At 31.1% G+C, this 16,900-nt stretch overlaps 7 protein-coding genes across 7 annotated transcripts; 2 read left to right on the top strand and 5 right to left on the bottom strand.

Moving 5' to 3' along the window:
• BX663DRAFT_493941 (6-phosphofructo-2-kinase-domain-containing protein) lies at nt 1-2,188 on the bottom strand. The gene is made up of 7 exons (XM_051525426.1): nt 2,132-2,188; nt 1,907-2,032; nt 1,249-1,835; nt 884-1,141; nt 752-820; nt 418-634; nt 1-360 (listed from the first exon to the last, which is right to left on the bottom strand). The coding sequence occupies exons 2-7, from the start codon at nt 1,950-1,952 to the stop codon at nt 188-190; spliced, it is 1,350 nt and encodes a 449-aa protein (XP_051386818.1). The 5' UTR covers nt 1,953-2,032; nt 2,132-2,188; the 3' UTR covers nt 1-187.
• Nucleotides 2,189-5,672: 3,484 nt separating this feature from the next.
• Nucleotides 5,673-6,128, bottom strand: BX663DRAFT_426134 (uncharacterized protein; the record flags this gene model as incomplete). The annotated part of the gene is made up of 1 exon (XM_051522523.1): nt 5,673-6,128. A coding segment is annotated over one exon (456 nt), but the record flags the coding sequence as incomplete, so codon positions are not given.
• A 1,599-nt stretch (nt 6,129-7,727) lies between these two features.
• On the bottom strand, nt 7,728-8,218 carry BX663DRAFT_426937 (uncharacterized protein; the record flags this gene model as incomplete). The annotated part of the gene is made up of 2 exons (XM_051522586.1): nt 7,728-7,945; nt 8,020-8,218. Coding segments are annotated over 2 exons (417 nt in total), but the record flags the coding sequence as incomplete, so codon positions are not given.
• Nucleotides 8,219-9,447: 1,229 nt separating this feature from the next.
• BX663DRAFT_493931 (imidazole glycerol phosphate synthase-like protein hisHF) lies at nt 9,448-11,280 on the bottom strand. Its single transcript, XM_051525425.1, has 2 exons — nt 11,151-11,280; nt 9,448-11,044 (listed from the first exon to the last, which is right to left on the bottom strand). Exons 1-2 carry the CDS (start codon nt 11,271-11,273, stop codon nt 9,509-9,511), a joined length of 1,659 nt encoding a protein of 552 aa, XP_051386815.1. The 5' UTR covers nt 11,274-11,280; the 3' UTR covers nt 9,448-9,508.
• Nucleotides 11,281-12,692: 1,412 nt separating this feature from the next.
• BX663DRAFT_493926 (uncharacterized protein) lies at nt 12,693-13,225 on the top strand (the record flags this gene model as incomplete). The annotated part of the gene is made up of 1 exon (XM_051525424.1): nt 12,693-13,225. A coding segment is annotated over exon 1 (161 nt), but the record flags the coding sequence as incomplete, so codon positions are not given.
• Nucleotides 13,226-13,860: 635 nt separating this feature from the next.
• On the top strand, nt 13,861-14,466 carry BX663DRAFT_493924 (uncharacterized protein). Its single transcript, XM_051525423.1, has 2 exons — nt 13,861-14,082; nt 14,160-14,466. Exons 1-2 carry the CDS (start codon nt 13,904-13,906, stop codon nt 14,263-14,265), a joined length of 285 nt encoding a protein of 94 aa, XP_051386813.1. The 5' UTR covers nt 13,861-13,903; the 3' UTR covers nt 14,266-14,466.
• Nucleotides 14,467-15,907: 1,441 nt separating this feature from the next.
• On the bottom strand, nt 15,908-16,637 carry BX663DRAFT_118849 (uncharacterized protein). Its single transcript, XM_051521511.1, has one exon. The coding sequence runs from the start codon at nt 16,514-16,516 to the stop codon at nt 16,172-16,174; it is 345 nt and encodes a 114-aa protein (XP_051386812.1). The 5' UTR covers nt 16,517-16,637; the 3' UTR covers nt 15,908-16,171.
• Nucleotides 16,638-16,900: the final 263 nt, after the last annotated feature.

Raw genomic sequence — 16,900 nt, 5'->3', positions numbered from 1 at the left:
GCAAGGAATAGACATTGTTGATTTATTATAGAATTTATTTCTTTTTTAATTTATCTAAAATTATAAAGCATACATTTAATATCAATAATACGATTAAAATAGATAATCATTTATCACAAAATAAACACGATCATAGGGAAGAAGAAGAGGGGAATAGGATTAGATTAAATACAATAAGAATAATGGTTTAACAAGGAGTTACACTGATAGGTGTAATCGGTAAAATAGACGTATTTGCATCTGCAATCTCACCACTGGCACCCTCTGCTAAGGGAATAGATGAATCCACAAATGTATCATTTGTTAATCTACGTGATTTCTGACCTTTTGGTCTAAAAGTATCCACTGCTCCTACATCCACTATTATGTTCATGTTAATTATGTATGTAGATAGATAAATAGAGATGTATAGTATACCTTTATATAATTTTTCTTCACAAGAAAATGCCTTTGGTTTTAATTCAATGATTGTATGTAATGGAATACGAGCATAGGGTAACTCTTCATGACTTAATCCCATAAAATAAGCATACATACAACGAATAGTAGCTTGATGTGATATAATTAAAATATTTTCATGTCTTTCTAAATCCATAATAACAGGTTCCAGTCTCAGCACTAAATCTCTGTAGCTCTATATACATATACATACATATATATATATTTACATATCTACATATATACACATATACACATATACATACATATATTTATATATATATATATATGTATTTACATATGTTTTATTTACCTCTCCACCACGATAACGATAATTAAATTTATCTTCATCTCTCCTAGAGAAATCATCAGGATATTTTGCCTAATTCATTCATTTTTTTTTATTTAGTCAAATTCATATAAATAAGGATATACTACTACTTACAGCTATTTCATCATATGTCATACCATCACATACACCTGTATCTAATTCATCTAATGCTTTCCATTGCTTTTTAGGGAATGGTAAATGTCTTGCAGTTTGAATAGTACGAGTCATAGAAGAAGTCCAAACAGTAAGAGGCCTATCACCTATATTTTGTTTCACTAATTCTGGTAATTTTAATGCATATTGTTCTCCTCTTGGAGATAACCCTGAATCACCACCAATTTTATCTTCTAAATTAAAAAGTGATTCACCATGCTTAAAAAATAAAATAAATAAATAAAGATAAAACAAGTAAATAAACTCCCTTTCCTTCTTCTTCTATTTTTTTTTTTTTTGTTTGTTTGACTGTTTATTTAACTTACTCTACTAAACCATATCCTTTTGGGTCGTGTATGTAAATTCATAAGATAATAGACAATTCTACTTTCTAAATAACTACGAATCATATTAATTATATATTGACTTCCAACATTGATTAACTTGATATAACTTAAATCTTGTTCAGTTATTGTTTCATAAGTAGCTTCATAATGACTAATACGTTTCATAAAATCTTCTGTAGCTGCCTTTGGATCACGATTACAATAATCAGGTGAAGATAATTTGACATCCTTAATATTTGACATGATTACTTTTTCATTGTCACAAATAGATTCAATGAATAAAACTTGAATACCACGACATGTAAGTTCTTGATTTATCCAAGCCCTTGCTTTTTTACTCGAATTGGTTGCATCCAAGATACCTACTAATGTACCTTCTTCTTTAAAAAACCATTGAATCATATCATTCAAAGCCATCATAGCTGCTTCATGACGTATTTTCATTGCTTCCATATTGTTGGTATCAAAAAAGGTATGTGGTAAATTTAGTCCTGCAATTTTACGACGGTAATTACCCACAGAAAATATGTGTGTTTTAATTCCTAACCAAGTCAAATAACGACTCACTAATAATAGTCCATATATATTTTAATATATATTCACTACTTATGCAGCTTAATATTCAAAGGGATAATACCTTTATAAGAGATATATGTCTTTCCACGTGCAGGTAAGCCAACCATCTATAATATATAGGCATGTATTTATTTAACTGGTATAGATTTCTTAATTATTTAATTTACCACACATGCTAAACGTAAATCTAAAGTAAAAAAAAAAAGAAAAGAAATAATAATAATAATAGTAATAGTAATAAATTAATGGATTTTATACAATATATATGTATAAGTCTGAAATTTACTTGTGGTTGTATTACTCATTTCTGTATAATGTTAAGAAACTAGTAGATGAGAAGAAGAAGAAGAAGAAGTAAAATGGAAATAAAAACATTACATCTCGAACTATTTAAATCTACTACCCTAACTCCGATTTTTTTTTTCTTCTTCGTTTGCATATTATAGTTTATTATTAAGAGTGACCTGTACCCAATTAATACAAAAGAGCATGTGACCCATACTTTTTGTTACAATAGTCACTTTGTGTAGGGGATAGCATCATTTAGTGACCAATGAAAATAATCATGTAACAATCGTAGTCTTTTTAAAAGAGAGAAAGGGGTCTCCAGGGACTGAATATAAACTTCACTCCACATTTTGTCTTGTATCTCATATTTATTGATTTTTTATTTATTGATTTTTTGTTTTTTATTTATTTATTTATTTATTTATTTATTTATTTATTTTTTATTTTTTTTTTTATTTATTTTTTATTTATTTTTTTTATTTATCTTTTTATAATAAAAAAAAATTTTTTATAACAAAAATTTTAAAAACCCATGTGAGCACATAATACTGGCGTATTGGATTGCCCGGGTCAGTTCGAGAGAGGATAAAAGCGTACTAAAAAACCTTCTGATAGACAAAAGGGTAAAAAAGAAAGAGAAGGGAAGAGGAAAAGCAAGATATATCAATAAATATTAAATTCAGAGTTACGTAACCAGTTTACCAAGGGGAGGGGGAGTTTCTGGAGGAAGTTTACCATGATGAAGATAGTCAAGTTCAAAAAGTAGAAGGCACATCACAGGCCAACGAATTGTCCAGGCGAGAAAGACAGATGAGTTGAGAGCTGATGAGATTGGTGGCCTGCGTTTTTGTTTATTTGACAGCTTATTCAAGAGGAAAGATAAAGGGTCGGGTTCGATCAAAGGCGTTTGTAATCGTCGATGCATATGTAGGGACCATATAGCATGAGATTGTGTGAACATGGCATTAGGATGATAGATGCACGGTTTAGGGACACCACCAGGTAACCAACCTAGGCGCTAGCGGACTATTCGGCTGCGTTCTGTATTTGACATAGGTAACCAGAGGATAGGATCGATACCCAGGGTAGGGCGGCAGGGAGACAAGAGAACAGCATTGTTACTGTTTCGTCGATCACCAAGATTATCTTTCAGGTATGCTTTACAGATACCAGCAAAAGCACGAGGATCATAGGTATCATCATCAAAAGAGGCAGTATACCGTTACCAGATAGGTATTTTCGAAAGTTTATACCATTGAGAGTGGCTTGAAAAAGGGCGTATGTGGGGTAAAAACTTGGATCTTTTTTTTTTTATACAATGTTTTGCGTTTAAAAATCAAGGTTCTGAGAAATTGTATTCAATGTATTCAAATTCTTAGCCTGCCGATCAAAATAAAAATTGACTTGATCAAAAACTTTCTTGAATCATTCCAAAAAAAAAAAAAAAAAAAAAAAAAAAAAAAAAAAAGAAAAAGAAAAGACATCTGCCTCAATATGTTTCAGCATATATCTTACCCCAACCCCCTGAAATCTTCTACAGTAACTTGAATACAAGCTTCTGCGATACATGGGGTGAACGTATTAGCTTGATCGAGAGAATTCCTAATGAGTTTTTTTTTTTTTTTAAAAAAAAAATAGAATTATTATTTTATTTACTAAATATACAATAGATATATATTAATGAGAATGATTATGATGAAAATTTTCTCGACTTAAAGTAGATAAGTCATGTTTTCCATTACAGCATTGTCTAATGTTGGCAATGTCTTCTGAATCATCCGAGTCATATTGGGTAATATCTCCTACTTGTGGTATACTTTTTTCAGAACTATGTGCACTTAATATCGTAGTAGCTTGTTGATGACTAGTATTTTCAGTATTATAATTATCTGTTGATTGTCTTGGTTCTTCTACAATTTGTTGATTAGCGATATTAGGTCGTCCCAATAAATAAGTTAATGACTAAATACAAACAACAATTAAATTTGTAAGTTAATATACTATTTTTTTTTTTTTGTAATGGGATATTCTTTATTACCTTTAACCATAATTCGTGTCTTTCAAGTGTTGAAGCTGTTATCTTTAACTCTCTTTTGGGTGTTTTAATCAGTAAACTTTTTGTAGATATACCAGAATAATCATGACTAGGAACAGATGATACAGATTCAATAAATACTATAGATGTATACATTTTCTTAATTAGTATATTCTTTGAAGGCTCTTTTTATTATTATTATTAATATTATTGCTTTCATACCACTCTTTGTTCGTGCTTGAGTTCCTTCTGCTCCAGGTTTTGCAGAACTCCAATATAAAATTTTAGTATACGGATGTACCCAAAAGAATCGCTGGTGTTTATTCTCAGATATACCACCACCAACATAACGACGGGTATTTTTAAGCATCCATTCACCGATCATTGTCTGAGTAACAGCTGAAATAATTTCCATATTCGTGCCACCTTCAGTATTTGAGAAGCTTGGAAAGGACTCACTAATATGCATTCGTTCATATTGATTATTTGAATAATGGTCATCATTTGAGGATAATGTTGATATGGATACGGATGAATTCTGCTTGTTTGTCATATCTCGTAGGCTCATAGTTGATCTTGAATGAAGTCGATGAGATGGTTTGTATTTGCTAGTACCTAATAGAGAGAAAGTACCAAATGAATTGATGGTATTATTCCCACTTTCTAAGCTTTGTTGTATGGTTTTGCCCTTTTGTGTATGATGGTTTTCCTTTTTTCTAGACATTAATTTGAATGAAGATACAGACCTTGATAACTTTAGTTGATGGTTAGAATTAGCAGGGGAGGATACAGATGGCGAAGGACTTGGATCAATAGAAGAAGAGGCTAACCTAGAAGTAGAGATAGACCTTTTAATAGTAGTAGTAGGTTCCAATCTGCTGGTTTGTTGAGTAGTTGAATAATTTGCTATAGGTATGGATGTTTCTAAATAGGGTATCTGGTGATGATGATCATACTCGTTTCTTCTGCTCATAGTTATATTGTTTTGCTGATATTTTAATAATGCATCTTGAATAGCCCTCTCAGCTTCTTCCTTAGGAATCATTTTTTCTTCTTTTTCACGAAACATCTTTCTTTCTTTATCCAAAATTAAGGATAATTTAACCTTTTCTTTCTTAGCGGCCTCTCTAGAAGCAGTCTGAACCATAAAGTCTACTTCTTCCTTTGTCATCAAGTCCTTTTCACGAGCAACTGTAGCCTGACGTTCTTTTACAATAGCGTCTGCTGCTGCAACCTTAGCAAGTGCTTCTGATTCTACCTTGGATATCATATCTATCGCCTCCAATTCCTCTCGTTTAGCTACTTCCTTCCTTTCCTTTTCAAGTGCCTTTTCAACCTCATCTTTCACCATTATGTTTGCATATTCTCTAGATATCATACCAGCTAATGTCTTTGCCTGATTTCTTTCTGAAATCAATAGAGCTTCATCCACAGCACGCTTAATAAGTACATCTACACTTTCTTTTGTTAACATTGTCTTCATACGCTGATTTGTATCTTCTAATTCTTTCTTCAGAATATCTATTAATTTAGACAAAGCTTCTATCTCTATTTGCTTGGTTAACTCTAACTCTGATTTCTGATTTTCACATTCAACGGATTTTGCTATCTCAAATTCATCTCTTTGCTTTTCTAATTCTAATGTCAAGATAGCTTGCATCTCTAATCGTTGTTTTTCTAATTCAGCATGCTTACTAGCTTCATACTGCTTTTTCTCATTTTCTAACGCAGATGCTTTCAAACTTTCCATCTCTCGCATAAACTTGTTTAATTCAGTCTTTTTTATGTCCTCCATATCCTTTCTTTGTTCCTCTAGATTCATTAGATGAGTCGCTTCTAACTCTTTTATTTCCTGCTTTTTAGCAGATTCAAATTCTCTCCTTTGCTTTTCTAATAAATTATACACCTCACTTGTCTTGTCTAGAGTAAGTTGATTCAAAGATTCATTTTCATCCCTCATTTGATTCTTTTGTGTTATTTCAAATCCATTAATCACCTGATCAGGTGGTACTGGTGAATCCGTTGTTAATATATCTTGTGAAGGTGTAACATGAACGTCTAAATGGACATCTTTCACAACACTTGTTATTAATTCCTCTCCTTCATTTCCTCCTCTCATTTGTTGTCGAACAGATCTTATTAATGCATCCATTCCAGTTCTTGGTATCATCTTCATTACCTTTTCAAAGATAGCTTTCTGGATTAGTTTTTCAAGATCGTTATCATGATCGGAGCCTAAGGCGAATGAATCTTGTAAATCAGAAGCATCCTCCTCTGATGTTGAAGGGAATAAGATTCTCATTTGTTCAGGAGAAAGAAGTGTGGTTGCACGTTCTGTCATTAATTCTCTCTCTTTGATTAACGCTCTTGAAATATGTTTCTGAATAATACGAGTATATTCTTCTACCGTTGATGGCATCTTTGATATAGAAATCGAGTCAGCATGACCAAAAGGGAGTTTTATAAGTGAGCCATTCTGATGATGACTATGAACGTCTCTTGTTAACAAGTTTGATACTACTTCTTTAGAGATAGGAGAACTATCATGAATATTCTCTTGTGCCATAAGATATGATTCAGAATAGGTATTATTTGTAGATGATGTATCCATATCGAGTGCTTCTTCATCACCCATACTTGAAGTTGAATGATTCTCACTGATATGAATCACATTATTTAAATCAAACCATTCTAAAGGCTCTGTATTAATGCCAATATCAATCATTTGGACTTTATTAGCTTCTAATTCAGATGATAGAGGCTTCATAGTAATAGAAGAAAATGACATCATATTTTCAAATCCTAATGTATGATTAGAAAATTCAGGATCCAAAAAATTATCTTCATCAGTGCTTGTATTATCTTCTTCTTCTTCTTCTGTATAACTGTCCTCCAACAGTTGCTGCTGCTGCTGCTGCTGCTGTTGTCGTTGTTGTTTTTGCTGCTGTCTTTGTTGCTTTTCTGTATCAAATAACTCATTATGACAAAGGCCTCTAGGCTGTCTAGCAATACCACCTCTTTTCTTTTTTGGTGAAATGGGTTTCCGTTTATTAAAATTTGATTTAACTAAGGCACGACTATTGTTAAGACCCAGTAAACTCGTTTGATTCGCTAGTTCCTTACGCATTTGCTCAATGGTTTCTTGATTTTCTGATAACAATTTTTTAAATTCAAACTTTTCTAGCTTTTCTTTATGGTAGGAGCTTCTGAGATTGGAGATGATACGATGCGCATGAGCTAATGATTGTTTGAGTGTTTCAACCTCCATGGCTTGATTTCTAGAACCATTCACGGATGAAGGTGCAGAGCAGACTACAGCACCAGAAGAAAGAGATGCAATTTGATTGGAATCGGAACCTTCAGATAGTAATTCTTGATCTTGAGAAGGTATAGGATCTATCCTATGGATATCACCATCATCACTACGATAAGAGGTAGCTAATTTAATGGCTAATTTGGCTTTACATATCTTTAATTCGGTGTTGAGTGTTTCCACTTGCTTTTTCAATTGGGCTTGTTCACGCTGCGCAGTTGCTGCATGTCGCCGTAACTGATATGTTTCCTGTTCATGACGTGCTTTCATTGCTTCCATCATGGATGCTGATTTCTCTTCTTGCGCCTTCATTATATCCAATTGTTCTGATTGATTCTTGAGTTGTTTTGTTAATCTTCCAAGCTCTATATTATATCTTGAAATTGTTTGGTTGGCTTCTAATAAATTGGATTGAAGTTCTTGATTCATTACTTCAAGATTCCAATTTTCATCCTTTAATTTTTCTATTAAATAAATAAATAAAAATAGAGTATTACATATACGTATACCTTTTTAATATTATTATTATTATTATTACCATCATTTTCTTCTTTTTGTTTTAATTGTCTTTGAACAATTTCACTCGCTCTTTCACTATCAGCTTGAGATAATTCTAATTGTTTGATAATTTCATCTTTATCCTGCAAGATATTTTGAAGTTTTCGTACCTCGAATAATAATCCTTGGCCAATCTCTGTTGCAAATTCGATATCGGGGTTACGTCTATTTCCATTCATCAGCTTTGTTCGTTGCTTTGAAGGTGATAAATTATTTGTTGGTGCAGGAGGTAATAAAGGAGTAGAGGAAAGATAATTATTTGGTAGAAAGGAAGCATCACGTGAATTGGCTACCTATAATTGAATATAAAAAAATAAATAAAAATAATAATAATAATAATAAAAAAAAAAAAAAAAAAAAAAAAAAAAAAAAAAAACTGTATTAATTTTTTATTTTATTTTTTTTTTTTTTACTTACATTTTTCAGGTACTGAAATTCATTGGCTAAATCTTCAAGCTTAGATCGAATTTCATCAGGCAATTCTTGTTCTTCATATTGGTTCAAATTTAATAATTCTTTTCGAATCATATCTGTTTGATTAATCAATGCATTTCTACTAAGTGGACTTGTTCCAAGTCTTTGTAATAGCTTTTCTTTTCAGTAAGCTGATTTGTCAATTCTGTTTTAATTTGATTGACCTTTAATCCCGAAAATGAGATGGGATTCGTTGATTGTGTAATAATTTCTGAAAAACTTGGTATTGATTTTGACATTATAATTAACAATTAATAACAAAAAAAAAAAAAAAAAAAAAAAAAAAATTGTGAGGAAGGGGAAATATATAAATTTATATGAATATAAAAAGAGATCAAAAATGGATTTAGTTAGGAGAAAACAGTAACTAATAAAAAAAGGGAAAAAAACAAGTATTGTTTTTTATTTTAGTTTTATTTTTCTTTTCCTTTAAGTTTTTTTTTTTTTTTTTAATAATAATAAATATAAAAGTATAGCTTAAAAAATAATACGTGAATATGATGTAGAAGTAAAGAAAAAAAGAAAAAAGCAAAAAGGGGAGGAAAGCTTATTTCAAATAGTGTTAGTTTCCAGAGAAGAATTTTGCGGGGGCGAGAATAATCTTTAATTAGAGAATTTAACATGATATCTTTTCCTTGATTGGTCAGGAATTTCGCGGACTGACAGTTGAATACTATTTTGCACGAGTTTTATTTGAAGTATTCTATATTTATATAAATTAGGCTCGATGCTATACATTCTAAAAAAGTTACAGTAAAGCTAATGATGAGTTAATGTCAAGAATAAGAAAAGTCTTTTCTTTTCTTTCTGTACTATGTATACGTTATTAGGCAAAGTTTAAAAAAAATAAACAAATATTGATAATGAAATATTTAAATAAACAATGAAACGAGAATAAGATTAAAAAGAAGTTTACCACGTTTATTTTATTTTATTTTATTTTATTTTATTTAATTTTTTTTTTTTTAATTTTCTATAATGATGTATATATTTATTTACAAAGTAGTTGTATCAATAGGTCTAATAGGAATACCAGCATTTTTCACATATTCTTTAACAGATTGAATAGGGACTTCTTGACGATGGAAAATACCTGCGGCTAAAGCAGCTTCAACACCCGTCTTTTCAAACACTTCAGTAAAATGGTCAACACAGCCTGCACCACTAGAGGCAATAACAGGAATAGACACAGATTGACGAACAGAATGAATCAATTCAAGTTCAAATCCAGAGTTAGTACCATCACGATCCATACAATTTAATAAAATTTCACCAGCACCCAATTGTTCACAAGCAGTGACTAGTTGAATGACATCTAAATCTCTACCTTCACGTCCACCCTTCACAGTACATTGATACCAACAGTATTCCTCACCATTAGGTCCAGGTTGAGAGACCTTCAGGGTATGATGAGTTGTCTCTTTAGGATCCTTTACATACACTCGACGAGGATCAACGGAGATAACGACTGCTTGAGAACCATAAGCTTTAGCAATTGTTTCAATCGCTGTTGTACCCGTCTTTTCACCACCACTAGCAATCCACTTTTCAGCACAATAAACTGCATCACTACCAATAGACACTTTATCAGCTCCTGAACGGAAATATTCACCAGCGACTTCAAAAGCAGGATGAACAGTACCATCTGGATCTACAACATCACGAATACCACCACCAATCGTTAAGGGAACAAAGACAGTTTCAGATGTACGTTTCAAAACTTCAAGCATAGGGGTATCCACTAATGGACAGTTACGGAAACTAGTGATATTCAAGAAAGTGACTTCATCAGCACCTTCTTCAAAATAGCGTTTAGCTAATTCAACAGGTTTACCCAAATTACGAACATCCTTATTTCCTTCTGATTCACGTACATCATATTGATCCCCCTTTGTCACCACCAAATCTCCTTGATCATTAGCTCTTACATCTAAACAAGCAATAATACGTTTTGTGAAGGCATCGTTTTCCTTTTTCATAGGTGACTTGTATATCACTGTCCTTTCATCCACTACACCCGTTCCTGTAATAAAGGATTTCAAAAGAGCAAGACCAGCATAACCACTCTTTTCTGGATGGAATTGAGTTGCGAATACATTCTCCTTTTGTACAGCAGAAATGAAAATTTCATCACCATATTGCGTAGTAGATAAAACCCAATCTTTATTTTCTTCTGTATAAGGCGCAGCATAAGAATGAACAAAATAATACACCTTATTTTCATCCAGATTATAATTAACAGCTTGTCCTGGTGTATTATCAGGTTGTGACTTGAGAAGATCTGTATGATTCCAACCCATATGAGGAACGGCTTTGTTGCTATTATCAAATTTGAGTACCTTTCCTGGAATAATACCCAAACCAGGTTCATCACTTTCAGCAGAGCCTTCAAAAAGTGTTTGCATACCAACACAAATAGCCATAAAAGGTTTGCCTGATTTAATATAAGCCTTTAAAGGTTCAGAATAACCTTTAGCATGTAATGCACGCATAGCAAAACCAAAGTCTCCAACACCTGGAAAAATGAGTTTCTACATAAGAATTCTTCAGTAACAAGAAAGGAGGAAAAAAAAAAAAAGAAAAGTTTTTTTTTTTTATTTTTAATATTATTTTTTTATTTTTTTCTAAAGTATTTACCTCAGCAAGGGCAATATCAGAAGGTTCTTTGACAAATTTAATGTCATGCCCCAAATGATGAATGGCATTAACTAAACTACGAACATTGCCTGCTCCATAATCGAGCATATAAAGACCAGTCATTTTTAATAAATAGATAGACAAATAAAATACATCTTTTTAGCTGATTATTATATTTATTCAACTTGATAAATTTAAAGTTCAGCTCACAAAAAAAGGGTGGCTTGGATGAGTCATCCATTTTATTTTATAATAATTAAGACTTGTTGTTTATCCAATCAATTTCAAGAAAAGTAATAATATTGATTACTCTGCGCAGCAGTAGTAAAATAACTAATTATATGAAAACAACAAATCAGATAACAGGACTTGAGGGAATAATGTTATGTATTTGAAAGATAGAAAAGAGTATTCAAAGGAGAAAAGCACTATTTCTCTTTTATTAGATAAATGACAACAGTTATAAAAAGAAGCCTGGATAAATGACATGTTATAAAATAAAAATAGACAAGTGAAATGAAGGGAATATCTATGATTATAAATGAGAATATATGTTTCTTGGTCAATATTGCTTTAAGCTCTTCAGTAATTAGGTTATAATATTATGCAACCAAAAAATAAAAAAAATAAAAATAGAAAAAAGACCCTTCCTCCCCATATATAAAAAAAAAAAACAAAGCAAAAATGATTGACTTTACATGGACTCAGCGTTAGTGCATTTATATTATAAGCTTCATTAAAATGTAAATTATAAATGACTATAGCTATAAATGAATATACAACACCTGCGACAACTATAATTTTGTTTTTAACTGAACATTATCCCCCCTCAATAAATACAGCGGGGTTTCAGAAAGAAAAAAAAGGGTAGCATGTTTATGTCATACAAGGATACCAGATATTCAACAAGTCAGTTTGATACTATTTAGGTTTCTTCTTCTTTTAAAAGAAAAAAAAAAGGGTACAATGTTTTGCGTTTAAAAATCAAGATCCTGAGAAATTGTATTCAATGTATTCAAATTCTTAGCCTGCCGATCAAAATAAAAATTGACTTGATCAAAAACTTTCTTGAATCATTCCAAAAAAAAAAAAAAAAAAAAAAAAAAGAAAGAAAAAGAAAAGACATCTGCCTCAATATGTTTCAGCATATATCTTACTCCAACCCCTTGAAATCTTCTACAGTAGCTTAAATACAAGCTTCTGCGATACATGGGGTGAACGTATTAGCTTGATCAAGAGAATTCCTTATAAGTTTTTTTTTTTTTTAATTTTTGGCCAACATTCTTCCATGGGGGGTGGGGTTCAAAAAGAATGAATAAGATGACATGAATAAATGTCTGTAGCATCGTTTGTTGATAAAATCGATTACAGAGTGGAAGTAATGCGTTCTACAGCTGTCTAACATTATAAATACTCTCTTCCTGTTATGTTTATTTAAACATTCATGGCAGACCCAATGAATTTCCCAATATAATAAGCTGTAGTACTTTTTTGGAAGCGGTTTACATTTTCTTACATCTTGAGTAAAAGCTTCTCTCTCTCTTTTTTAGAATATAAAATAATACAGAAATAATTTTTCTTTTAAATTTTAGTTGGTTTCGTCAAGTTGAACAGCCCCTTCGAACATTTGAAATGGCCGGAATAGAAACCTGGAGTAGTGAATTTGAAGAAGCATCAAAGCTGTCGATCGTTCCTGTAATGAGAATTTATTCTCCAATTGCAGTGAAGCTAAATTATATAGACAATGGCAATAAGCTTCTTATTATCAATCTTCCTCGTAAGCTCTTGATTAACTAAACCTTCCTCTCCTTTAACAATTACAGTTTCTTTTCCCTTTTTTATTTTGCTTATCATCTTATTAAATTTGTTCAATTTGACTCATTACAACAGCTATTCTTACCATTGGGAATATTAGCACTTTGCTCAATTATCATGTCTGAATTAAAAAATATGGAGAATAATTTACAAGAAAAGGGTTATTATTTGTCAATTATGATATGTGGATACTCATCTTTATTAGATATTATTGCGAAAGTAACAAGATGGAATGCATTGGGCAATGAAATAAAAAGACGTAAGTTTTATTTTTTATTTTATTTTTTTTTATTTATTTTTATTTTTCAAAATTATCTTCTTGAAAAGGCTTCTGGTTTAACTGACCAGCGAGGAAGAGATGCCAGGACGTTCAAATCCATTGGGATATCAACGACAACGTCGGAGACAGGAGTCCTCTTTCCCTTCTTAGAGAAATCCTTACATTTGTCGAGTTCATGATAGAACTCGTTCAACTATAATGAAAAAAAAATTAGGTAAATTAATTATCTAGCTATAATATATTTATAATTTTAATTAATAATTTACATGCTCGGTTCTCCAAGAAGGAATCTTTCTCTTCCTGGTAAAGACAATCTCTTCCTCGACTCGATCATCATCTTCTTCTGACATATATTCCTTTCGAAGAAGATGATTCCAGTCTTTTTCAATCATTCCAAACTGGAGAGCAAGTCTTTTCTTCTTCTCTCCATGGACCTGCTTTCTTCTCTTGCATTTCTAGATTTATAAAAAAAAAAAAAAAAGTTAAGTACATTTGATTGTTAGATACAAATATATTAAAAAATTATATGCTTACCCAGGCCAATCTTCCCTTGATTTTTTTGGAATGACTTTGTTCAGCAAGCTGCTGGTCAGTTAACGTCGCCTTTCGTTGATGGACACTTCGATTATCTTCGAAGTGTCTTCTTATCCTCTCCGAAATGTCCTTTGCATCAATAACCAGGTTATCATTACTGGTTATTCTTCTTTCGTCCTCAGTAATTTTTGCTATTATAAAATTTTTTATCAGCATATTAGTATCTTTATCTAAAGAAATGCTGAAATTAAATGCAAATCCTTTCTGTTGGACGAAAGCATCATATGCTTTTTGGACTAATCCCTATATAATTAATAATGGTTATAAAATGTAAGTAATTTCTATATTTTTTATAAAGTTTTTTTTTTTTTTTCATTTACGGTCTTGTATAGATCCTTGGGGACTTTTTGGCCAGAGGATCTTACTGAAGATCTACTGGCTTCAGCTTTTTTTTGCAGACGCAAGACTGTTCCTTCTAAACGTTGAATTCTTGCCGTCAACAAAGCAGCATTACTGTTACTGGTGACAGTTCTTCCTCTGTTAAGATGTTGTGTACCAGAAGTAGTTCTGATAGTAGGAATTTGGTGAGTGTTATTGGAGGTAGACATTTAGATAGGTAAAAAATAAAGGTTCGTGAGAAGAAATATAGAAATAATATAAATATATTGCTAAGACTTTTTACATCGTATATACAGGGTTTGCTGCTATTTAAAAGCGGACCAAAAAAAAAATTTTCATTTTTTAACACATTCGTTAAACTACTAATTTTATTTTCTTGGAATAGATGTTTATTTTAATATTAATAGTTATTACTCTTTTTTATATATGTATTTAAATTATAGGTCTTTGTTAAGTATTTGCATTATTTTGAAAATATATGTATCTTTTTTTTTTTAATTTTTCTCTTTTCTTAAATCAAAAACAACTAAAATGAAACAATTAAATAGGTATGTGTTGGTCTTTATTATGCAGCAGCAATATTTGATTCAGATCTACAACAAAGACTGGTATTATTTATCTATTGAAAAAAGGTATATAAAATAACACCTTTATCTTTAACTATTTCAATATGTGTATTAACAATTCTTTATATAACAGGGAGGTCAAGTACAAGTGTACGTCATTCTAATGTAACATTGAAAGGTACAGTGTGGGAAAAAAAATAATAATACCCGAGATTTAACTAATATTCTTTTCTCTGCAGCACAAGCATAGGTCTAGCCTTTTGTATTTTTTTTTTTTTTTTTTTGGTAAATATGATATTTCTATACTTTACCATATATTAGCTTTTATTAATTATTTATTCTATTAATAGTGTATGCTTCTTTTGTAAATGGAATACTTTTCTGTTGATCACTTCAATTGCTACTACTTTTTGTTTCTGTTCTGTATGATAATCCTTGCAATCTCTGTGTTCTTTTTCTTTTTTTCTTTTCCCCAAAGGATTCTTTAATCAATGACCATGTTATCAATAGAATATGTATTCAAGGTAAGTGTAATATTTTACATGTAATGCTTATAGCATACTCTTTTATTATTTTATTATATTATTTTATTATTATTATTATTATTTGATATGTACCAATTTTTTATGTAATAAATAAATAAAAAAAAAAGAGAAAGGGAACAAAAGGAAGTATAGTTTGAGACTGTTTTATTCAATTAAAAATAAAGAATAAAAAATTATTGAAGGTTAAAGATTATTTTGTGTCTAAACAACTGCTTGTATTTATACTAATGAATCCTGAATTAAAGAAATAAAAATAGCTGTCAAAGAATATGAGCCATGAATCGTTGTTCGTATTCAAATATACATTTTGTTGACTCAAGAGACTGATTTGTATGGATTGTCTATTGGGTGTCATAATGATTTGATTAAGTGATAAATACAAAAATTTATTGTTTAATCTGAGTATATGTTCCTGATATCTTTTATGTTTTATTTTATTGGACCAAAGACGACCTGAATCCTTTGTCAAGGTTATGAAAATAAATATTTTAGAAATAATACGATGTCTTATAATTGATACATCTAAACAATTGGATGTCAATAAGTTTTATATTATTTGTAAGATGTTATATACAGAGTTTTATTTCATATTCAGGCTTATACTTTATCTTGTATTATGTAATTCATCTATTATAATATTACTTATGATTATATCCAGAGCTTGTTCTATAACAGTTTCTACCAGAATGAGAAAGGGGCAGTTACCAAAACTGAGACCAAGGGAAAGAAATTTTTGGGGAAAAAGGTGGTGGGAGTAGAGGAGAGGATAAATGTGATTGTAAGCACATGCGACGAAATTTCTTTGTGGTAAAAAGGGGTTGTAGGTGTACCAGGGGAATGAAGGAAGCCAAGGTTTTTCAGAAAAGGATAAATGTCAACAACTTAATGGTCAGAAACTTGAGTGAAAGGGAATTGACCAGAACCTGTGAATCTAGTTGGAATAAAGCAACGAATAAAAAAGGGAGCTAAAACAATTTCGTTTTTTGTAATCCGCTTTAAAATTTGTTTGGCAAGTTGTGGATGGTGAAGAATTTCCATAATTTGAAGAGGACGAAGACAATTTTCATCATCACTATTGAAGATGTATCCGTAATTACTAGTTAAGGAAGCCATAGATCGGCGCAGGGGCTCTGATGAGGAAATAACCAGTGACGAAAATGGAATCTCTAGACAAGTAGCAGCAATGACAACAACAACATCTGAAAATGGTTTTGGAATCATATCCATGGCGTTGAATAAAAGTGACAGAAAACTAGTCAGTTGACGGAGGAAAGGAGGCCTACGGAGAGGGAACAAAAAGAAGAAACGATGATCTAATTTAGCAGGAGGAGTATAGAAAATTTGACCTTTGGAATACAATTCAACTTGCGAATACAAGAAAGAAATAATTCGTAAGAGAACGATAGAACCACTGATAGCCGAGTCATTAGAATCAAGGTCATCAGTAGAAGTAGAAAGAATAGAGTATAATCAACGTAGTTGAAGAGCAGATTGTAGAAGAGACGGATTAAGTAGACCTAAACCTCCCAAAGATCGCGGTAAGCAAGCAGTATTAAAACTAACTCTAACTTTTGGAAAGATACGAAAGTTAATAAAATTTGAAATGATAGA

Source organism: Cokeromyces recurvatus, assembly GCF_025118155.1.
Source record: "Cokeromyces recurvatus strain NRRL 2243 chromosome Unknown BX663scaffold_2, whole genome shotgun sequence".
NCBI lineage: Eukaryota > Fungi > Mucoromycota > Mucoromycetes > Mucorales > Mucoraceae > Cokeromyces > Cokeromyces recurvatus.
The sequence above is the reverse complement of the archived record's forward strand: the minus strand, read 5'-3'. Positions and strand labels throughout refer to the sequence as shown.

Coding starts and splice junctions, on each gene's coding strand:
- BX663DRAFT_493941 (XM_051525426.1), bottom strand. CDS start 1,952: ATGGTTGGCTTACCTGCACGTGGAAAGACATATATCTCTTATAAAG. Junction 1,836..1,906: donor GACATATATCTCTTATAAAG/GTATTATCCCTT, acceptor GACTATTATTAG/TGAGTCGTTATTTGACTTGG. Junction 361..417: donor TGAAGAAAAATTATATAAAG/GTATACTATACA, acceptor TGAACATAATAG/TGGATGTAGGAGCAGTGGAT.
- BX663DRAFT_493931 (XM_051525425.1), bottom strand. CDS start 11,273: ATGACTGGTCTTTATATGCTCGATTATGGAGCAGGCAATGTTCGTAGT. Junction 11,045..11,150: donor CTGATATTGCCCTTGCTGAG/GTAAATACTTTA, acceptor ATTCTTATGTAG/AAACTCATTTTTCCAGGTGT.
- BX663DRAFT_493924 (XM_051525423.1), top strand. CDS start 13,904: ATGTCCTTTGCATCAATAACCAGGTTATCATTACTGGTTATTCTTCTT. Junction 14,083..14,159: donor TATGCTTTTTGGACTAATCC/CTATATAATTAA, acceptor TTTTTCATTTAC/GGTCTTGTATAGATCCTTGG.
- BX663DRAFT_118849 (XM_051521511.1), bottom strand. CDS start 16,516: ATGGATATGATTCCAAAACCATTTTCAGATGTTGTTGTTGTCATTGCT.